The sequence below is a fragment of the Melospiza georgiana genome, chromosome 17, assembly GCF_028018845.1.
Source record: "Melospiza georgiana isolate bMelGeo1 chromosome 17, bMelGeo1.pri, whole genome shotgun sequence".
NCBI lineage: Eukaryota > Metazoa > Chordata > Aves > Passeriformes > Passerellidae > Melospiza > Melospiza georgiana.
Genome location: NC_080446.1, coordinates 9,144,354 through 9,166,154, shown reverse-complemented (window position 1 = coordinate 9,166,154; position 21,801 = coordinate 9,144,354). Strand labels below are relative to the sequence as shown.

Below are 21,801 nucleotides of genomic sequence, written 5' to 3'. Positions count from 1 at the left end.
TTGGTTAGATCAGTGTTATTTCTCTCTGTGCCACCGTTAAGTGCTTGTCTGGACAGACCCTTTGTCAGTAGGGCAGGGGGAAGGGGATCCCAAGGGATGGCTTTCTGCAGGTGGTGGGGCTGTGGGATGCTGAGCATGTTGGGAGGTGGGGGGTTGAAGCAGGGAGTGTTAGCAGCAAAGCCTGAAGAGTTAATTTTGGGAGCTTACAGTACCCCTTTCCTTCTCCTTTAGCTGCCAGGAGAACACATGGAGGGAGAGGAGGGGAAAACCCTCTCTCCCCTGTGGCAGGGCAGCAGTCCAGGATGGGGTTCACCGAGCACCAGCAGCTTTTCCTTCTGGGCTGGCCAGTCCGTAGGGAGGAGGCTGGGAGCAGGGCAGAGCTGCCTGCTAGCTCCTCAGCACCTGCTCTTTGGGACTGTCCTCCTGCAGGTCCTCCTCGTCCGACTGCACCACGGGGGTCTCGGCCCCCTCCTCGCTGGTGTCCAGGCTGTTCAGGTCCGTGGAGGCAGAGGAGGTGGAGGAAATGCGAGATTTGCTCTCGGCTGCGTTGGGCACTTGCAGGGTGATCTCCTCTGGGCACTGGCTGGCATCTGCCCCTGGAGAGGAGAGCAGTATGAGAATGCAAAAGGCTCTTGGAGGTTTATTGCTGCCTAAGCTTCATGGACGGCCCCTCCAATCTCACTCCTCAGTGGGCTGTGCATTCCTGACCACTCCCCACGTGGCTGCTGCAGCCATTCCCCACCTCACACCCCCGGCTTGGCTCAGGGCACTTGCTGCACATTCCTTCCCCGTTTTTGGCAGTGGAGCCTCTTCCATCTCGCCTGAAGCACGGCTCAGAGCCACGCTGTGTGAGGCTGTTGGCTGCAGCAGTTGAGAGGAGACCTGTGGTTTGACCTCACTACAGTGTGTGAGTGGGGAGGAATGTACTGGCAGCCCTTGCTTTCCCTGCAGACCCCAGCCCAGCTCCCTGGGGTGGGGCTGGGAGGTGGGGAGGTTCTGCAGCCTCCCTGCTCAGCACAAAGGTTTCTGCAGCATGGAGGAGACCCTGGGAGTTGTGACAAGGCACTGGCTGCTCCAGAGAGTCATCAGGACAAGGGAATTTGACTCATAGACTCTGGAAGGTGCCTAGGCTCTTCTGTCTTCTGCAGCACAAGGAATTTACAGCGGTCTGGATGTCTGGGCTGTGGAGGTGGATACTGATGTGGAACAGCCCAGTATGAGGTCCCTCCAACTACACAGGCCCAGCACCAATGTCTGCCTTTGGGTGGGTGTGGATCTGCCCCAGGGCTGAGGAATGAGTCAGTGTGGGCACTGGGGGCAGGAAGGGCTTCCAGCCTGGCCCACAAAGGGCTTGGAACTGCACATACCTGGCAGAGACCCAGCAATGCTGCTCTCCTCTGTCCCACAGCCCAGAAACACATCCACAGTGTCCTGGTCTGACAGGTCCAGCACATCCATCTGCTCCAGCATGTCCACGTTCACCTCCATGGAGGAAATGCTGCCTAAGGGGGCTGCAGAGACAGAGATCAGTGAAAAGGTGAGTGATAGTACCAGGCAAAGGGCACCATCAGCTCTGGGCAGGCAGGACGCTGAGGCGGGAGACCAGATAAGGAACTGAACTTTGCTGCTTGCTGGTAAGAGATGCCAGGAAAATCATGTTTCCTTAAAAGATCCCTCTGGAAGCCCGTGCTGTGTCACTGCAGTCCTTGTCCCTGCTCCAAAATGCAGCCTGCCCAGAGGCAGACTCTACAGGGCACAGCCTGGTACCCACGTGCCTTCAGTGGAGGGGTGTGAGTGACCCACAGCACACCCACACACGGCCACTGTGGTCCCACCTTGGTTCAGGACATGGGTGTCCTGTTTAGGCTGGGGATGTCCCAGCAATCTCCAAGCCCTGTGTCACTGTCCCCTGTGTCACTGTCCCCTGTGTCACTGTCCCCTGTGTCACACCCCAGCCCCCTGCTGGTGCCCACAGCACGTACGTCTCCGGTGCTCAATCTGCAGGTGGGACACGGGGAAGAAGAAATCCACATCGTGCTGGAAAACCTCCTCAAAGAACTTCTGTCTGTCCCGCAGCTTCAGCTGCTGCTGCTGCATCTGCTCTGCGTCCAGGTTCCGCTGGGCCTGCTCCATCTCAGCTGGGGAGAGAAGGTGAGGAGAGCTGGAGCAGGCAGGGCTGTCTGAGCCCTCCTGCCTGTCCCAGCTCACACTGCACGGCTGGTGGTTCCCTTCCTGCTTTACCAGCACACATTGATTTAGTCACCGTGGATGGATGTGACACACCAGAGCAGCAGCATCAGCAGCACTTGTTGTGCTGGAGCCTCGGATCCCTCCCTGAGGTGCAGGGGAGCTCATGTGCTGTGCTCACAGCTGCCGAAGGGAATTCTCAAAGGGGAAGGGGAGCTGGGCTGAGATCAGCCGCGGTTTGCACACTTTCAAGTTTCAGTTTCCCTGCTACCAAGCAGAGGGCTGTCTGTGAGTGCTAACCAGCAGGGGAACTCCCAGGGTCAAGAGCTGGCCTTAGTGCTCCAGGCTTTCTGGGCCGAAGGATGTATAAGGAATGCAAGGATCTGGCAGCCGTGTCACCCCTGCCCGTGCACAGCCCTGCCTGTCACACCCCCGCCAGCACCGGCACTGTAAATGCAGCCGCGCCCACGCTCCAGGCTCACATCCCGCTCACAGCCAGCTTGGCTTCTGCCTGCACAAACATTTTCATTCCTGTAATTCCTCCAGCAGTTCACTGCCGGTGCTTGTGTCCCCAGCTCACGGGAGGGAGCGATGGGAGCCCTTGGGCTGTTTTGAAGGAGATTGTTGCTGCATTCCCTGTCTTGGTAACTTCCTTTTGGGCTGGGTACCCAAAATAACAAGGACCCAAGTGGCACAGAGAGGCTGTGGCTGGTGGCCCCAGCTGTTCCCAGGCTGGTGTTTGACCTCAGCCATTCCACATTTCCTTTCTGCTGCACTTGGCCCAACCGGCACAAGGAAAATGTGATTATTGGAGCAGGCAGTGTAATAACCAAGGAAACCAAACAAACATCCTGTGCTCTGCCTGAGCACAACCCAAACCCTCTGCTCCTCCAGGCTGGGGAGGAGGGAACAGAGGGAGCAGCATCCCCACCCTGTCTGGCAGGAACAGGGGCAAGGAGAGCAGGGAGCTGGGTAACAGCAGCATGGAGCAGCACAGGAGCCATGCAGGAGAGAGGTGCTGAGCCTGGTGAGATGCCATGGAGATCAATGTCACATCTTCCTGAGAGCTCCTCCAGGGCTTCTCTGCATCCTGTTTCTGGGGCATCCTTCAGTGAAACCCATCATCTGTGGGTGCTGCCCCGCGGGCTGGGCTGTGCTGGCAGCACCACGTGGGGATGCACCGTGACTCAGGGCGACTCACCACGCACTCTGGAAGAGGCTCTGGTCCTCTTCTGGCTGCTCAGCCTCTTCCTGCAATGCCTGGGGCAGCAGTCCAGGCTCCCTGAAGGGCTCTTTGCCTTGGTATGTCTGACCAAAGCACTGGTGCCAAGGCTGAGTGCAGGGCCCAGGATGGTGGTGCCAGGGAACCTTTCCTGCTGGGGAAGCCACCTCACCAGGTGGCTGCAGCCTGGTGCTGCTGGGGTACAGCAAACACCTCCAGCCTCCCTGTGCTAGCTGCAGAACAGAATGAAGCCAGGGACAAGGAGGGGGTGATCAAGGCTCTGATTATGGAGCTGTCTCCCTTCAGCAGCTGGCTGTCCCAGGCAGAGCTGTGCTCCCCAGCCCAGCTGTGCTGAATCCATGGCACACTGCCCCAGTTCACCACACCGAGGGGAGCCCATCTCCAGCTGTACAGAGGCTGGGCTCAGGGCAAAGGCTGTGCTGGCTCCAGGACCCAGGGTGACAGACCAGCTCTCCATGGGACATCTTCCAAAGAGACCTCAGTGTGGAGCTAAGGACCAGTGTCCAAATCCTTCTGCAGTGCAAACACAGAATAAAGCAGAAAGCTCTTGAGTGCTGTCCTGAGTGCCATGAAAGCGGCTGCTCCGGGCTGTAAATGCTCTCCCTGCACGTGACCGATACTCGCACTAAGTGTGCTCGGGAGAGTGATGACGGCGGCTGGTGGCAGCATTCCTGTGGGCGCCGGGGCTTCTCTTGAGGGAGAAATTAGCAGGACCTGTTTATGAACTTGTTTTCGAGCTCTGCTCGGGGAGTTGGGCACGAGCACTGAGCTCCCATTATGTAAGGAGCGCCGGCAGCGGGAGGCAGCAGCTGGGGCTGCACTCGGCCCTGCCTGACCCGTGACGGCGGTGGGAGCCGGGGATGGAGCCGGGATGGAGCGGGGATGGAGCCGGGGATGGAGCGGGGATGGAGCGGGGATGGAGCCAGGGATGGAGCCAGGGATGGAGCGGGGATGGAGCCGGGGATGGAGCCGGGGATGGAGCCGGGGATGGAGCGGGGATGGAGCGGGGATGGAGCGGGGATGGAGCCGGGGATGGAGCGGGGATGGAGCCGGGGATGGAGCGGGGATGGAGCGGGGATGGAGCCAGGGATGGAGCCGGGGATGGAGCCAGGGATGGAGCCGGGGATGGAGCGGGGATGGAGCGGGGATGGAGCGGGGATGGAGCGGGGATGGAGCCGGGGATGGAGCCAGGGATGGAGCCTGCCCCCCTCGCACGGCGCCTCCGAGCGCAGGGGAGCGCACAGCCCCGCCAGGGCGGCCGCCCCTCGCAGCCCCGGCCGGAATAAAGGAGCGCGGCGCTCCCTGCCGCGGCCCTGCCCATGTGACGGCCGGTCACACTCGGGGGCTGTCAGCCGCCGGGATTGTCTCATCCCGCTGGCATGTTCCCACCGCGGGACACGTTAGCGCGCACAATGCGGCCCCTGTGCACCGTGGGGGATCTGTCGGTACCTGCTGGTGGCCCGGCTTTTATTACCATTGTCATGGTTATTGCTGGAGCCCGCTCAGGCGAGGGGCTGGGGGCTGATCAGCATTCCGAGCCAGGCTCTGCCCCGCTGGCCGAGCCTCCCAGCGCGGCTGCGGCGGCTCCGAGCGCCCCGCTGCCCTCAGATCCTTCCGGCTCTCACGGCTCATTCAGCGCCGCTCGGACAGCAACCGGGGCCAAACACTGCTGCGGAGTTTGGGCAGGACTCCCCGCGGGGATTTCCTCTCACCTGCTGCTAGGCAGATGGCCGCAGGGTGGGCTGTGGGCCAGGGGGATGGCCCCGGTGGTCCCTCTGCCCTGCCAGAGCGCATCAAAGAGCCACCACCCCTCGCCTTGTGTGGGCTTGTGGCCACGCCGTGGTGGGGAAAGGCGTGGGAGGGCTGGGAGGCAAAGCTCTGTCAGCTCTCCCATCCACACCTCTGCCAAAGCAGGCTTGGGAGAGGAGCAACTTCTGGATGCACTTTGGATAGGGCAGAGGCCAGACAGGGCTGGAGAAAGCTGGGAGCGCCAGCTCAAGGTGTACTCTGACCCAGCTGCCTTTCTGCTGGGAGGGAATGCACTTTTCATCCCTCATCGGGATCCTGGCACACCCGCTCTGTGCCAGTAAATGGGAGGGGTGTGTTTGGGTTGGGAGAAGGATTGTTAGTGAAGGCACAAGGCCAAGAGAGGATGGGAATGGCCTTTTCTTGAGGCCACGGCTCTGCAATATCTTGCAGTGGTTTCGAGGGATTTAAAGTAGGTCCTGAAAAATAATATGGGCTGTGGAAAGGAGCAGCAGGTGCCGGCGAAGTGAGCAGAGTTTAAGTGGGAGGTTACTCCAAGCATGGACAGTTCTCTGGTGAATGAAAGGGCTGGAGTAAGAGCCTTCCTGGAGCCCAAACCTCCGATTCTGCTCCTTCAGAGAAGTTCAGGATGCCCCAGCTTGCCTAAATGCACCTTCCACACCCCCAGGTTTGCAAGGAGATGGGTGGGGGGCAGTGTAGCTCCTCAGCTGCCTCAGCATCTTCTGGGAGGCTGTGCAGAGATGGCAAACCTTTCCTGCCCCCCTGCCCCAGCACAAGCCCTGCAGAACAAGGATAACTCCCAAGGGCTTTCAGCTCCTTCAGCCTTGGGAGAAGCGGCTGGGGAGTAGAGCTGGGAATGCCCAGAGAATCACGCAGGGTCAGGCCACGCAGAGGTGGGATGCTCAGACTCCAGCTGCCTGAGTGTTAATGCCCTGCACAGCTCTCCAGCGGCACGTCTGACCGCGTGTTGCAGCACAGCAAAAAATAACCGTGGTCCTGATGAGAGGAAATGCACCGGGCGAGTGCGAGGGAGGCAGTGGTTTTGGCAGGGCTGCTCGCTGGGAAAAGCAGGGAGGGGAGGGAATGGAGAAATGGAGAGAGAGGACACGGCACCTCGTAACCCCTGTGTGTGCCGTGGTTTCATCGCCTGCACTCCTCCGAGCGATCTCCAAATCCCCTGCGTCTCAGCACTAAAAATATCCTTCCCTGCCGCCCGGAGCTCTTCGCCGGCAGAGGCTGTGTCATAAGACCCTGCTATTTGCGGGGCCCTGCTTCCTTTCACGCGAGGAGAAGCATGAGAACGGAGCAGCGCGGTGCCCGGGGCACGGCAGGCACAACCCGGGCACGGTGCCTGGCAGGCTGCTCCTCCACGAGCCCGGCTCCCCCGGCTGCCGCTCGCCACGGAGTTTGCCGTGCCCAGCATCCTCAGCCCTGCGGGCACGGGGTATCCGCTCCTTGCGGCAGCCACGGCGCTCCGAGAGCGGCGATCCCACTCCAGAACAAGCCCGCGACCCAACAGGTTCCCGAGCTCTGCCGCTTCCCAGGCAGGTGTCCCTCCAATCCCCCCGGTCCCCGAGCATCCCCGTCCCGGCACGGAGCTCCCGGCAGCCCCTAAAGCAGCGGGGCCGGCAGCAGGTTGGTGCAGGAGGGGCTCGGGAGGCTCCAGGGGCAGGTGGGGCACAGGGCTTGGCCAGGGGCATCAGGTGTGCGCTGCGGGGAGGATGGAGGGGATGCGGCACCCCAGCCCTGCCCGCCCGCCCGGTGCCCCTCTCCCATCCCGCCGAGCCCACCCCGCGGCCGGCACTTACCGGGCAGCCGCCGGCTGCGGCTCTGCGCCCCGGGCCCCGACATGCGGCTGCTGCCAGCGGAGCGGAGCGGAGCGGGCCGGGCCGGGCCGGGCGGGGGGACGGGGATCGGTGCGGGTCCCCCCGGCCGCCGCCGCTCTCCCAGGGCGCGCTGCGGGGCGGCGCTCGGCGCGGCACGGGGCGGAACCGGCGCGCCCATTGCCCATCGCCGCCGCACCGCGGCCGCGCCTCCCGCCCGCCCGCCCGCCGGGTCCCGCTGCGCCGCTGCCGGGGATGGGCCCTGCCGTGCACAGGGACGGTCAGAAGGTGCCCGGTACCCACGGACAGCAGGGTCCCCGTGCGCAGTACCCGGGTCTCTGCTTTGCGGACACGCGGGGTGTCCCCATGCAGGGTCCCTGGTCCTGCAGAGGGTCCCTCCCCACCGCAGCCGCCCCACGCAGAGATCGGTGCTGGGCTGCAGGTGCCTGCCCCGGCAGGAGCTGTGCCCCGCTGGCGGGAGGTGGGCAGGGGGAGAGGGGGGAGGCAGGAGCTGTGTCTGGGCAGGGAGAACAGTTACCATTCATGCTCGCTTTTTCTTTGCTTATGTTCTCAAAATGCCCAGCTCACGCATTCCCGCGCAGAGAGGACAGCATCATGTGTTGATGGGCCCTCCCCATGTCACTCCTGGCCTTGTGAGACCCTTATCCCCGGCAGACCCCACTCGGGGCTGCTTTCTCCCACGTTCGGCCCTGCACATCAGGGCTGCTCCTTGGCAGGGCCGAGGGCTTGGCCGCCGCCTCCTTCCTGTGTCTCAGCAGGGTGAGTCAGTGCCTCGCCGTGCCCAGCGCCAGCTCTGCCCGGAGCCCGGTCAGTGCCAAGCTGGAGCGGGGGACAACCACGGTGCCCTTTGCTGGGGCTGGAAGGGAGTTTCCAGTGTCTGTGGCGCGTCCCGCCTGTCCCGTTCTCAGTGTGTTCCTCTCGCTGTCTGCATAACAAAAGATAACTATTGTTTGTGTCCCAGCTCTGTTTTGGCTACTGTTGCTTTGCTGTCCCCCCTATTTCTCCTGGGACCTCCTGCTGCCGAAAACCGGCTTTGTGCTGTGTACCCGCAGCCTGCACCCCGGGGCTGGCTTCAGCTTTCACGGTGGTTGTGAATTTTGTCCGCGTAAATATTTATCCCTGTCCATAACACTCCCAATCCTTCCTGCCTGGCATGTTGTGGGGTGCCAGCACTGCGGTTTGGGGGGCACAAATGGGGGCTTATGGTCTGTGAGCAGCGGCGTGACCAGACCTCTGCCGGGTACCTGCCTTGTTCACAGCTCCCCGGGCAGCATCACCCTGCGGGCACCGTCCCTGCTGCCCCCGGCCGGCCCTGCCAGCGGAGGGGCGAGGAGGCAGCGCCGGGATTAGCTCAGGTCTCTGCTATGTGACACGTCTGTGTCTTTTGGCAGCAGGCACTGCTGCGAGGCGTGGAGCTGTTTGTGCACTCCCGAGTTTCCGGAGCACCCCGAGGTCCCCAGAGCTCGCTGCATCCCCGATTCCCGCTGCGGGACGGCACATGTGGGTGCTGCCCGTGCAGAGTGACACGTCCCCAGATCCCTGGCTGTCGTGGCCCCTCCATCCTCCCTTGCCGGGAGGGCGTTGGAGAAGCACTGATATCATCGGCACCGAGCCTGACTCATCCTGGCTCTTCAGCACAAGCCGTGCCGCTCAGCGGGGCACACATTTTATTCCCATTAAACCATTGCAGGCAAGCCAGCTCTACATAATGATTTTTTTTTTTTTTTTACTCGTAGCAAAGCGTGCCTGCCCCGGGCCAAAAGGTGAAAGGGGACAGAAGTGACGCGGGAGTCAGCGGAGAGTCTCCACTTCTGGTACGGAGCCCTAGGAATGATTCTTGCCAGAAACCTGCAGGGTCTGTCTCGGCTGCCGCAGCATCCCTGCGTGCCTGGTGCCTCCAGAGCGGGCTCTCAGCGCTGCCCTGTGCCAACAGCCCCTTCCCCAAATGCCCCGCTCACCATCCCTGGTGGCAATGTCACCTCTCCTCCCCAGCTCCTGCCAAAAGACCCCGGGGGGGGGGCAGCATCAAAGTGCCCCTGTCATTGTGAGAAAAATGTAAGGTGACTTGTTCCTCCTGCCCTTCCTGCTCAGGTTTTTCCCGTTTATTAGAGGTTTAGGGGGTGAGTCAGGAGCTGCGGGGTGAGGATGGAGCTGGGGAGGAATCGGCAGCTAAGGAAAGGCAAACCAGTTCCAGGCACAGGTGAATCACTTGCTGGTGAAAATACATCTTATTCTCTGGGAGGCATGCGTGGATGGGGTTGGGAGGGAGCTGCAGCTTCACTCCATCAGAAAATTGTGGAGTCAAGAAAAAAAACAAGGCAAGGCAAGGCTGCTTTTCCAGTAAATGAGGCGATACACTGCAAGGGAGCAGCCTGCAGCCGGCAAAGCTCCAGCAACCCGTGGTCCTGCGGCTCCCTTAAAAGGGGCGATTTTAGCCTGGGACAGCGGGGAGACAGAAAAGCCATAAACACCCTCAAAGGAATGTGGCTGCCGAGAAACGAGAATCTCCGCCGGCGAGGCGAGGTGGGGGGAGCCTGGATGGGGTTTGCACCAGCCTGGAGCCAGCCTGTTCCTTGGCCATGCCCTGTCCCGAGGCAGCACCCCGTGTCACAGCGCTGACAGTGCCTGTGTGGTGCTGGGACAGGCTCCTGCCAAGCCCCGGCCTGTCGTGTCCCCACGTCCTCGGGCTCCGTGCCATACAGACATTCCTGCCTGCCAGCTGCTGGCACGGGGGCAGGTAGAGCTGGGAGGTGCTGTGGGGACAGCAGGACACCAGCCTGGGTCACAGGAGGAGCAGGCAGGGCTGGCAGAGGGTGCCTGTCCCAGAGGAATTCCCTCTTCATCATATCCCACTTCTTTTCAGGCAGCTGAGCTGCTCTGCACAGACTTTGATCTCAGTGCCACGGAGCAGCCCTGTGTGTGTGCCATTGTGCAGGGTTTTGGGAAGAGCCCTCGGGGCTGGCTTGTCCCTGCAGGTAGCTGTGGGCATGTGGGGACACCTCTGGGCCGGGCTCTCCCCTGCGTGTCCCAGGCTGGTGGCAAATGGGATGTGCCTGACTGGAATGACCATGCTGCTTCATTTTCTCACAGGACTGGTGAAGATGCAGCACGTGGCACTCGTCTGTAAATAAATGTTGTATTTTGTTGGTTTTGTTGATCTTTAATTAAAAAATAGTCATTGGTTTTCACACCCCAGCCCTTTTTGCATTAGATTTGGGTACGTGCAGTGGTTGCAGAGTTGTGGTTTCCAATTGCTCCGGGTTCCTGGGGCTGGGGATGTCTGGCTGTGGTGGCACAGCTGCCCCGGGGTGAGGGTACCCGGGCACAGAGGGGTCCCACTTATGGGGGTCCTGGTACCAGCCATGTCCATGGGCTGGTGCAGAGCAGTGTCCCCAAGAGCAAAGCTGTCACCAGCAAAGAGAGGGGTCTGACAGCACCAGCCTCCACAGCAATGCCACCAAAGCAGGCAGGAAACTTTCTGCTCCCCTTCCTGCTGGAGCCAAAGGGCTTCCTGGAGCAAGAGCTGGGATCAAGCTACAGACATGCAAAATCCCAACTGATGCCACAAAGACCACGCAGCCTCAGGAATTGCCGAGCCAGGGTCTGGGCAGAAGGTTTTGGAGCCGTGGGTGCTGATGTTTAGTCCTTTGACCCTTCAAAAGCTCTGGGTTTTGCTTCCCACCCTTCACTGTGCTCTGCTGTGCTGTTCAAGAGACCCAAGCCAAGTGAAGAGTTCCTTGCCCTGCCCGGAATCCTGCTGCTGGCACGGGCACTGTCCCAGGTCCCCGATTCGGGCACACCCGGAGTGGGCAGCAGAGGCTGCGGTGGGCAGGGGGTGGGAGCCTTTGGGGTGAGGGTGCCGTGTTCCCGGAGGTGGATGCAGGGTGGGCAGCGCTGGGTGCTGGCAGGGTCCCGGCCCGATGCGATGCGGGGAGGTGCGGGGCTCGGGATCCGCGGGCTGCGGGTGAGGGGCCGGGGGTGCCCCTGGACGCTCGACAGCCTCGGCCCAGCCCCCTCCTTAATTAGCCGCGGCCGGAGCCGCTCATTAGCGGCGGCTGGGGACGGGTGCCCTCCCCGCGGAGGCGGGAGGGAGGGGAGCGCTGCCGGCCCCGGCGGTGCGGGCACCGGCACGGGCACCGGAGCTGGCACCGGAGCTGGCACCGGAGCTGGCACCGGCAGCGGAGCGGGGCTGGAGCCCGAGCCCGGCGGAGGATGGGGCAGCGGCAGCGGCGGGGCCCGGCCGTGCTGCTCCTCGCCCTGGGTGAGGGATGCGGGGGTCGGGGCGGGGGACCGGGAGGAGGGGGATGCGGTCAGGGTTCCCTTCTTCCCTCCCTCTCTCTCTCCCTTGGTCCGGGCGGGTCCGCGCGGCTCCCCCCATCGCTGTCCCCGGGCCGGGGGTGCCGGTCCCGGGATGGCAGCCCGGGCTGACCGGGCTCGGGTCGCCCCGTGTCCGCCGGGCTCTGGGCACACCCCGACAGCGGCGGGCACAGCCGGGGGGCGGCGGGTTCGGGGCTGTCCCGCGGGGAAGGGGCGCTCGCCCAGCCGGGGCAGCCCGGCTCGGGGGTTCTGGGCTCTGTCCCCAGGGGTCCCGGTGCTTACCTGGCCCCGGGGCTGGCAGGGCACCTGGCCGGGCTGCTGGCAGCGGGACCCGCCTGCGCCGACGCTTACCGCGGCCTCTCGGACTGCGTGCTCAAGCTGGGGGACAGCATGGCCACGTACGAGGAGGAGGAGGGCATCGAGCTGCAGGGGCTGCACAGGGTCTGCAGGTGAGTACGGGGCATGGCCAGCCTGCCTTCTGGTACTGTCCCTGTCTGAAAGCTCCTGCCCTCCCGAATCCTGTCGTGCCGGCACACACACGTGTGCTCACACCTCACTCCGGGTTCACATTGACTCAGCGAGCTTCTTTATCCATCCATCCATCCATCCATCCATCCATCCATCCATCCATCCATCCATCCATCATCCATCCATCCATCCATCCATCCATCCATCCATCCATCCATCCATCTCCTACCCGTGTCCCATTGGAGTTTGTATCCCTGCTCCTTGGCAGCAGCTCCAGCCCCAGCACTGATCCCTCACCCCCTGCATGCCTGCAGCCAGGAGGAGCGGGGCTGGAGGGACCCGACCCGTTCTGCACCCCAGGAAAGTCTCCCCTGCACCCCAGGTTTCTGTCAGTGCTCTGCCCCGGTGCCCAGCGCTGCCAGGGACAGCCCAAAAGAAGTTTTCTCCCTCCCTATCTGGACCCTTCACCCTTCAGGCGTGGATTTGTCCCAGCCCTGGTTTGCCCGGGTTTGTAGCAGCGCCCTGAGATAGTGATGTTGGCAGGATGTCAACTGTAAAAGAACTGAAGAAGAGCTGGGCAATGAGGGGTGGTGTTGGGCAGATTTGGAGTAAGGTCTGCTTAAAAAGCAGATTAGGAGAGCAGCAAGGTGGATGGAAAATGTTTGCAGAGATAAACGGAGGCAGCTTTGCATCTCCAGAGCGAGCTGTGGGGAGTGAACAGGAGTTACAAGGAAACGCAGATAGCAATGAAGGGAAAACCCAGGTGCCTGGGGGCGGTGGAAACCTGGCAGAGGAGGTGGAGGGCTGGGTGCCCTGGGGTCACGCTTTCTGTGCTGCTGGAAACCACCCTGCAGGCTGGGACCTGCTCGGTGCTCCCCCTTCTCCAGGAGAAACCCGGATCGGGTCGAACAGCCTCTCTGGGGCCTGTGGGTGGGCTGAAATGGGAACTGCTCTGGTTCCGACAGAATTGATGCTTTTTGGGTTGTTTGGGTTTTTTTAAAAGGAGGCTTCTTGGTATTAGAAAACACCCAAGCAGTCAGTGTAGTCCATGCTGCTGCTGGCTGCTGGAGGAGAGATTCCTTTGCTGAAGCTCATGTGAAACGTGTGATCTGGATTTTTCCTGCAGCCCAGAGGCACAGACCATCCCCAAAGAGGTCCTGGGATCTTCCCTGGCAGGAAGCTGATGATGTCCCAGCTTCCTGCCAGGAAATATTTCTGAATTATTTGCCTTTGCCACCCAGCCTTATCCATTTCTGGAGCTGGTCCCCTCTCCAGGAGGGTGGCTGAGGGATGGACAGGGCGCCAGGAGCTGCTCTGGGGGGCTGTGGTGTCTCAGCTCGGTGTGCAGCCTGCCTGCCCGAGCAGATGGGGGCTGTGGAGGGTGAAAGGCTGGGAATTGCCATCCCAGCTGAGAGCAGATCCAGGCTGGAGCTGTGTTCTCCTTCACCTTCCCGAGCTTGTCTTGCCTGAAGACATGGGGCAGGTTTAACTCTTACCTGTCTGAGCTGCCTGCTGCTGCTGCAGGTTGGGAGTGAGCACTGGAGGTTGCCAGGGCTGGCACCAGCTTTTCTCATTATCTGGGGACATTTATTCTGCCACAGTGACTCGGTTTAATGAACTCCCTCACAGCTGGCGTTCTGACGTAAGCCCCGGCTCTGAGCAGGCAGAGTGCTCAGGTTTGCCTGCCTGCACGAAGTGTCATCCCCAGTACAGGGCACAGCACAGCACCGTGTTGTCCTTTACAGGTGCACAGTGTCCTCTCTCAGGGGATTTATAGAGGGCCTTACAGAGGTGCACAGTGTCCCCTCGCAGCCAGCTGGACTGCATCCCCCTCCTGACAGGTGACATGTGTGCCCGGTGTGTGGGCAGACAGGGGAAGGTGTCAGAGCAATTGCTGCTGTCCTGCAGACTCCTGTTTACAGCTTGCAGGGAGCTGGGCATGGTGCCAGCCCCAGCCCATGTGGGACAGGACAGCAGAGCAGCTCCTGCTTTATTCCTACAGGAACACGGGCTGTCTTTGCCTGTTCTCTCTTTTCCTTCTAGTAGCCTCCAAAAGCCTCTTTGCACTGAACAGCTTCTACTTGTGAAAGTAATACCCAGGAGATAAATGGAGATGATTCTAATGAGAACACAGTGACTAACTCCTGCTGCCCCTGCCCGTACCTCAGGAAAGCTGAGACAGCCTGTGGGAGCTCTTGTCCTTCTCCCTGCTTTGTGCTCCCATCTGCCCTTGACTCTGCTTGGAGAAAGTGATGAATGAGATGTGCTGGGCCTTTGTTTGCAGCCTGTGTGAGATACTCAGGGAAACATTTGTTGATGGAAAATAATGGATTTTATTGACTTCCAGAGAAAAGGGAGGGGGGAATAAAAGGAATAAATAATTTCAGTGTTTTGAGATTTGGAGTTTTAGCCAAGATGCTCTGGGAGATGATGGAGGGGATGAATAGTCTGGGAAGCTTGCACAAAACACAAGGGCTGCTGCTGCTCAGAGGGCAGGCTCAGGGCAGCAAGGCTCTGCCTGGCATCCAGCACTGTGGCAGTGCAAAGGGACTGACAGTGTGGTGTCTCCTGGCTGCAGGTATTGGGATGAATTCCACACCTGTGCCCTGACAGTGCTCTGGGAGTGCCAGAAGGAAGCAGCAGCTGTCTGGGAGATGCTGAGAAGGGAGTCCAGAAAAACCAAATTTCAAGGCAGCTTGTTCGACCTGTGCAGCCCCAGCATGGCCCAAAGCTCTGCCTGGACCCACGTTCCCAACATTTCCATCCTCAGCATCCCCCTCATTGTCACTTGGCTGAACTTATAAACTGCAGCTCTGTGAGTATCCCAACAGGAGTGGTGGCAGGGTGTGGTGTGGCACATTTCAGATGTGTTTTCCAAACCTTGGAGGAATACACTGTGTGGAGCTCAGAAACTCCCAGCTCCATCCTGCACCTGTGAGACATGGAAGAGCTTGGCATCATCTCCATGGTGTTGAAATTTCTCTGTAATTTGGAGTAACTCCTCTCCCCCTTCTGCCTCAAGGCACAGGCACAGATCTGGCTGTCAGATTTGGGAACTTGTAAATACAGGGCACAGGATTTGGGGAGAAATGGTAAATTCTGGGAAAAAAAATGAATGCTGGACTCTTTTATGGCAACTGGAAGGAAACCTGTTTACTCTGCTGACTCTTTCTACCAGATCAACTCTCCAGGGTTTTGATTTGGACACTCAAAACAAGATGGGTATTTTTCCCACTGCTCCCTGAGGTGCAGGGGATGGTGTCTGTCCTGTCACAGGCTGAAGGGAGTCCTTACTTTCTTCTTTGAGGACGTGGTAAAACCCCTGCTGAACAACAATCACAGTTGCATGACTTCTCTTGCACACATCTGAATTTCTGAGTAACTTCTGTGTTATGTGTAAATCCCTTTTCTATGGACAGAGGTGAAAAATATTTGGGGGAGAAGGAGTATCAAGCTAAGAGGACAAAAGGGGTTTATAGCAACTCCTCTGCTTTAAAGCTTTCCCCAAGGTACCTGTAAGCAGCTGTGGGTAGAATATGTAATTCCAGAGTATTAAAGTTTGTTGTAGAGCCAACAGCGTGGCAGAAGTTATTTGTCCTTGCTCTTGCTCAACAGCACAGTCTCCTCTTGTCTCCTTTGTGGCTCAGTGTTGTCAGTTTTGCAGCTTCAGTACAAGCATGGAAGTATTTGGAACAGAGAGGTGTTTGCAAGTGATTTCTGAGTATGTTGGAGAAACACAACAATTTTATTGGTTAGCCCAAGGCAGCCTGTGTTTTATGGATGCTGATGGATCTCTGTGCCCTGCCATGGGGTGTGTGCTCAGTGTGAGCAGGGAAACCAGAGCCCTGCTAACTCCACAGATCCCACCAGATGCATTCCAGACATTGGGCAAGCTTCTGGAGCAAAGGATCTTAGTCCTAGCAGTGCTGTTGGGTCATGCTGCTTTCCTCTGGCGTTCACGTGTTCTTCCTCTTACCTTCACCATCCCTCAACACTCTGCTCCTGCAGCAGCAGCAGGAGATAATGAAGAAATTGGAGCAAATTCCAAGAAATAAGCCAGAGCAGCTGGTGTTCAGACAGCACTTCAGTGCACAAGTTGTTACTTATGTATTCAGTACTCAGCATCTGGGGCACAAAGCCTTAGGGTGAGCACTGGAGAAAGGGTAAATCAGAACATTGTAAAACCTGGAGTGAACCACTCAGATGCTTCATTTTTCTCTTTGTACTCCAAGCCAACAGCACTGTTTGCTGTTTCATCCTGTTCTCCTTTCCCTGTTAACTTTAGTGGCTGGGGAAAGCTGAAGCAGGGGAGAGTGATGTACAACCAAGACTGGAGTATTTTGGCTCCAAACCCTGTACCTGCTCTTTGTTTAGAACAACTGTTTAATGCCATGAGGAAAAGAAATAAGCACAGCCCCCTAAAATCCCACAACCCTTGCCTTGTCTTTGAATTTGGCAATTCCTCTCTTAAAATTTTCTACGTTGAAACAGCTTTGGGAAAAGGGAATGTAAAATAATCAGATTGGCAAGAAATCTTTCTGCAAAACCATGGATGCAAATGGCTGACTGCCACTGCCATCATCTCTGAGAAGAACAGGTCTTGGGACATATCTTCCCTGGAAGCAAATCCCTCAACTATTGCACACAAAAAAACCCCAAAGATTCATTAAGAAACAAAGACCATCTGCCACTGTTCTGGTATGGAGCAGCAGATTTTTTTTGTAAGCCAAAGGTGCTTCTAAATCTGACTGAAAGCATGTGAGAGAAAACTAGGTCTCACAGTATGGGAGTGATGAGTTTCCTCAATCAGTATTTCATTTTTAGCAGAACTTCCTCTATGACTAGGACAATTAAAGTAGAAGTCCTTAGGAAAAAAAAAAAGGTAATACACAGGTTCATTTCTCCTGGGCAGTCAGCAGCCTTTCAGAAAGATTTCTGATCCTACAGCACACTTCATGCTGGTGCAGTGCAGCTCCTGGGATGTCCTGCAGCCTCACTGTTAAAGCCCCATTTGTCAAGGATTCTTCTCATGGCCTTGCTATGAGTTTCTCCAGATACAAAGCTGTCCCCAATTTCCCCCCCAGGGAAGCTGCTGAAGCTGTTAGAGCATATCTCATATACTTAAAAAGAAATGGGTTAAGTGTTCTTTAGTCCAAAGTCTTCACCTTTGTTCCTGCAGGGGAACAAAGGTGGCAGCTCTGATAATACAGACCCACAGCAACCCTGGCAGCAGCTGGAAGAACGTGGCTTTGTCTCCTTGCTCTCAAATTCACTGTAATTAATCCTCAGCTCCTGCTTGCCTCAAGAACAGCCCTGAACACAGCAGTTCACACAAGGCTTTGGTGGGATATTAAGCCTTGAAGCGAACCTGCAAGCTTTCCCTGTCCCTGCAGGACTGGGATGTTCTTTCTCAAGAATAGCACCACGAAGCAGCAGAGGACAACATGACCCCGCAGGAGTTTTAAAACATGACTAACAGCACGGCAGTGCTCGCCACCCCGAGGCAGCACTGCCCTCTGCTCCTCACCCTGATCCCAACACAGCACTCCCTGCTCCTTTCTGAGGGACATACTGGCACCTACTGGAGACCAGTTTGCATCCAGCCTGAGATGGCTGGGACAAAGGAAAGTATCCTTGTACATGAAAAATAAGCAGATTTTGAGAAGATGGACTGTCTTGCTGCAGGGGCAGCCCTAGGAAGTGACCTTTGGGTGGCCCTCCAGGCTGGCTCCTGCCCAGAGAAACACTTGTGTAAACTCTTCCCTCTGAAAGCTGCTGCTGTTTGAAACCCCACTTACAGGGGCTCTGGTCAGGAAGGGCTCCTGGTGAAATCTCCCAGTATAAAAAGTGCTGGTTACATTTGTTTAGACAGAAATCTTCCTTTGGAGACCTGCTGTGCATGTAAAGCAGCAGGATGTCATCCTGCCCCCATTTACAGTGTCTGAGTGTGAGAGCAGGGACTGAAATTCAGCTCAGCTGCCCAAGAGCACCTTCAGAGAGTTTATCAGTCTCACATCATCCCACCACTTTTAACAAACTGAATTAGCAAACAATTTCTGCAAATTAAAACTTACAAATATTAACATACAAAGGGAAGTTACTGCAGCGAGATGCTGCACAGGAGAAAAATCTGTCTCTAGACCTGGCTTTGCCCTCGTTTGGAGCTGCACAACATGGCCATCCCTCAGTGGAAACCAAGCAGGACGTGGGGCTGCTTGCTTGGGCTGCTGGATCTGGAGGAATCACCCAGCTCTGGACCCTCAGCAGTAAGGGGATGTCCCTGCCTGGTGAAGTTTATTTGAAGGACCTCTAAATATTCAAGAAATAACAACAGTCTCTTACTTAACATCACCTCTACCAGGCAAGACCTGTTGCTGGACTGCTGAAGCCTGATGGGAAAACCCATCCAAGGAAGAGCATCATGGCTGCAGGACACTTGTGCAGGTTTCCCCAGGGCAGCTCCAGGCTCAGGCTGCACACGTGGAGATCCTGGACTGCTGACACTCCCCCTGAAGTGGGGTTATGCCAGCTGACTTCCCCAGACAGCACACAGTGATGCCTTCCCTCCAGAGCAGAGGTATGAAATGTTTATTGTAGGAAATTTTATGTGCCCAGACAGTGGGCACCTGACAGCCAAGTGTTCTCTGGCTGCATCCTCCTGTTGCCATGATACAGACACTCTGGTATTTCCTGAAGTGCTCAGCTTCCCGGGAGAGCCGTAACACTCACAGCAACATTGTATTTTTATTATTACAAAAGATTTCTTCAGCAAACTGCTGTCTGTCACCTCTGTGTATCAAACATGGAAACAGCAAACAAACCCATCTAACGTTACAGGTTATTATTTAGTGTCTCAGCTGGTGATTCAGGTAAGTACAACTGTTTTCTTTCTCCCCATCCATTCACTTCCTTGACTCTTTTCCCAAGCAAAGCCCAAAGAAGTCACAGATTGGAAGCAGCAGCTCCCAGCCCCACTGCTCACCGTGGCAGCTCCAGCAAGCAGAGCTGACCATTGTGTTACCCATCGAGGGCACTCCCACATCGTCACATTCCAAATGCTCCTCACGCACACCGAGCTTTGCTACCTGGCCTTGAACAGTCTCACGAGTGAAGAGCTGAAGGGCACACTCTCCATCCAGTCCATATTAATACTTTGTGTTAACAAAATAAACTTCTGCTCCTCCCCTGCTGTCAGCCGATGCCAGAGGAGACGCTCGCACTCATGCAGTCACCGAGGTCCAAAGGAAAAAAAAAAAACCAAAACCATAAAGTCTGAACAGACCTGCTGTGCTTCTTGAGGGATGATTCTGAGGCATTGGGTGCATTGTGCTGGGAACAATGACAAAACGCAGCCTGCGGCAGTCTATACGTTGGATTTGGGGGCGGAGTTGAGGGGGATCTCCCGCAGCTCTATTCTCATGCACAGGTACTCGCCGATGGCCGCCATCAGCGCCGTGCACACGATGTGCACCAGCCACCACGTCAGCGTCGAGGGGAAACGCGAGTTGTAGATCCAGCAGCCCAGCAGGTGGAAGAAGTGAACGGTGACGGTGAAATCCAGGCACTGCTTCCCTCGGCGGATGAAGTACAGCAAGCCCAGAGCGCTGCAAAGCAAAGGCAAGGGATTAGTGAACTCCACCAGACCTGCGGAAAAGGTGCTGCAGCAAGAGCTGTCAGCAGTTCTCACTGCTGATTATGCAGTGGGTTTAAAACTTCTTCAAGTATTTTAAGAGTAGGTTGTTTCTGACCTCTCTCCTGGCTGCTGCAGCAAGACTTGCAGGCTTACAGCTTTTAATTACATGACGGCAGGAAAATTAGATTTTAGTGCAGAAAACAGGCAGGAACTTATAGACTATCTCCTAATACATTAGTGTTTGCTGAAATCCATTCATTCTAACTTTTAGTAAAATCTCCCACAAAAGTAAATCTCAGTCCCAGCTGGGAAACTGAGGCAGAGAAGTGAAATGACTTTTCCAGGTTCTAGAAAGCCAAGAGTCAGCAGTTCCCTACTGCCCTCGGCAGACACGGTTAAGAAGGCACAGGGATTTTGGGAGATGTTTGGAGAGAGGCAGTACAGCACACTGAATTCTTTTACAGCTTAATGGCATGAAAGGACAAGATACAGGAGGTCCAGCTAGCTGCAGACTTACCAGGTGAGTGCATTGAGGATGAAAGCCATCATGGAGAGCCTCCCCGGCGGGGTTGAGAAGCCTAAAATCTACATGGGACTATTAGTAGGAACCCGCGGCACAAATCGCAGCCCGAGTCTCCCGTGGCACAGCCCTGCATGGATCAGGATCTACAGGAGGAGCTGGAGATGACTGTCTGTCTGGGGGCACCTATGGGAAAGGGAAAGGTCTGGTTCTGTGCTGAGGGGAATCCCCTAAACTGGGGCTGGAGGGTGTGCGTCCATAGTGGGGGTGTTTCTAGGGGGTAGGGAGTCTTTATACCGGAGATACCTACAAAGGGTATCTCTATAAGGGGGTATCACCTACAGAACGAGGTGCTCCCTCTCCACAGGGGCACCATCTGCACAGGGTGTCTGTCCCTATATGGGGGTACCCCCCGCCACACACCGAATTGCTGTCTCTACCCCGGGTACCTATTGAGAGGGACGGCTTCCCCTCCACACTGGGGCACGCACACAGGACAGGTCTATGCATTGGGGGGCTGCTATGGGGCATGGGAGCCCTGAGCGCACACCGGGGTGCTCCCAGGGCGGGGAGATGTCCCTAGCACCGGGAATGCCCACACGGCAGCGGGCTCTCCCTCCCCAGAGAGCCCCAGCAATCCCCCCGCTCCACGGCCTGTGCCCACGGCGGCGGCTTCCCGGGGCGCGCCCTCACCTCGTCGCTGAACACCTGCTGGAGGGAGGGCCCGGTGCTGCCCAGGGTGCCGAGGAGGGCGAGCCAGAGCCCGAGCGAGCTGTAGTATCCCGCCTGCAGCAGGACCATCTGCGCCACGATCAGCGCGGGGTCCCACACGTAGCTGCGGAACTGCGCCGCCATCGCCCGCCCGCCTCCCGCCCGCGACGGAAGTGCCGGAGGTGCCGCGCCAGAGCGCCCCCTAGCGGGGGGGAGGACCCGCTGCGGCCCCGAGCCCCGCCCGCTGCCCCGAGCCCGCTCGGTCCCGGTCCCGGTCCCGATCCTGACCCCGCTCGATCCCGACCTCGCCCTGTCCCGGTCCTGATCCCGATTCGGATCCCGATCCCGACCCCCCGCTCGGTGTCCCCGAGCCCATTCGGTCCCGATCCTGACCCCAGCCCGCTGCCCCGACCCCGCTCGGTCCCGATCCCAATCCTGATCCTAACCCCGCTCGGTGTCCTCGATCCCGCTGGATCCCGATCCTGACCCCGATCCTGACCCCGCTCGGTGTCCTCGATCCCGCTGGATCCCGATCCTGACCCCGATCCTGACCCCGCTCGATCCCGATCCCGACCCCGCCCGCTGCCTCCGACTCCCAGCTACCACCCCGGACCCGGCTGCCCTCCGTGCCCAGTGTCCCGCTCTCCCATATCTGCCTGCCAAGGGCGTCCCCAGCCCTGTCCCCTGCCCTGGGTCGGTGCCTTCATCACTAAAAGTTGCTAAAAAGACTCAGAGTCCCTCGTGCTCCCCCGTCCCCCTCCTGTGATCAGCCCTTGGCTGCGGGGCTCGGTTTGGTGCCCTCAGTGAGCCGCAGTGTTTGCTTGGCTTCAGCTATGAGATTGTCGCTGTGTGAACTGTGAAATTCCCGAGGCTGTGTGGGACAACAGAGGATTTTGGCGATAAGGCTTCCCCAGCCCCTGCACTGGTGTCAGCGTGTTCAGTAACGTGGCCGAGCAGCCCTTGCTAAGGACACAAATACCAACCATACAAGAAATTGTTGTCCCCGGGTATTTCCTTTCATTTCCAGGCCAGTTCCTGTGGGCGCTGAGGCTCTTGGCAGCTGCTGCCCAGCTGTGCTCATTTTAGCTCTAGGCCATACCACGATGTTGTT

At 58.1% G+C, this 21,801-nt stretch overlaps 3 protein-coding genes across 3 annotated transcripts; 1 reads left to right on the top strand and 2 right to left on the bottom strand.

The window, feature by feature from the left end:
- DBNDD2 (dysbindin domain containing 2) lies at positions 1-7,110 on the bottom strand. The gene is made up of 4 exons (XM_058036193.1): positions 7,006-7,110; positions 1,983-2,138; positions 1,368-1,511; positions 1-596 (listed from the first exon to the last, which is right to left on the bottom strand). The coding sequence occupies exons 1-4, from the start codon at positions 7,046-7,048 to the stop codon at positions 388-390; spliced, it is 552 nt and encodes a 183-aa protein (XP_057892176.1). The 5' UTR covers positions 7,049-7,110; the 3' UTR covers positions 1-387.
- A 4,143-nt stretch (positions 7,111-11,253) lies between these two features.
- Positions 11,254-16,451, top strand: LOC131090782 (neuritin-like). The gene is made up of 3 exons (XM_058036361.1): positions 11,254-11,302; positions 11,660-11,807; positions 14,405-16,451. Exons 1-3 carry the CDS (start codon positions 11,254-11,256, stop codon positions 14,628-14,630), a joined length of 423 nt encoding a protein of 140 aa, XP_057892344.1. The 3' UTR covers positions 14,631-16,451.
- A 2,100-nt stretch (positions 16,452-18,551) lies between these two features.
- SYS1 (SYS1 golgi trafficking protein) lies at positions 18,552-20,849 on the bottom strand. Its single transcript, XM_058036285.1, has 3 exons — positions 20,673-20,849; positions 19,977-20,044; positions 18,552-19,430 (listed from the first exon to the last, which is right to left on the bottom strand). The coding sequence occupies exons 1-3, from the start codon at positions 20,832-20,834 to the stop codon at positions 19,190-19,192; spliced, it is 471 nt and encodes a 156-aa protein (XP_057892268.1). The 5' UTR covers positions 20,835-20,849; the 3' UTR covers positions 18,552-19,189.
- Positions 20,850-21,801: the final 952 nt, after the last annotated feature.

Coding starts and splice junctions, on each gene's coding strand:
- LOC131090782 (XM_058036361.1), top strand. CDS start 11,254: ATGGGGCAGCGGCAGCGGCGGGGCCCGGCCGTGCTGCTCCTCGCCCTG. Junction 11,303..11,659: donor CGTGCTGCTCCTCGCCCTGG/GTGAGGGATGCG, acceptor CGGGGCTGGCAG/GGCACCTGGCCGGGCTGCTG. Junction 11,808..14,404: donor GGGCTGCACAGGGTCTGCAG/GTGAGTACGGGG, acceptor TCCTGGCTGCAG/GTATTGGGATGAATTCCACA.
- DBNDD2 (XM_058036193.1), bottom strand. CDS start 7,048: ATGTCGGGGCCCGGGGCGCAGAGCCGCAGCCGGCGGCTGCCCG. Junction 2,139..7,005: donor CCGCAGCCGGCGGCTGCCCG/GTAAGTGCCGGC, acceptor TTCTCTCCCCAG/CTGAGATGGAGCAGGCCCAG. Junction 597..1,367: donor CATTGCTGGGTCTCTGCCAG/GTATGTGCAGTT, acceptor TCTCCTCTCCAG/GGGCAGATGCCAGCCAGTGC.
- SYS1 (XM_058036285.1), bottom strand. CDS start 20,834: ATGGCGGCGCAGTTCCGCAGCTACGTGTGGGACCCCGCGCTGATCGTG. Junction 20,045..20,672: donor AGCAGGTGTTCAGCGACGAG/GTGAGGGCGCGC, acceptor AGTCCCATGTAG/ATTTTAGGCTTCTCAACCCC. Junction 19,431..19,976: donor ATCCTCAATGCACTCACCTG/GTAAGTCTGCAG, acceptor TTTGCTTTGCAG/CGCTCTGGGCTTGCTGTACT.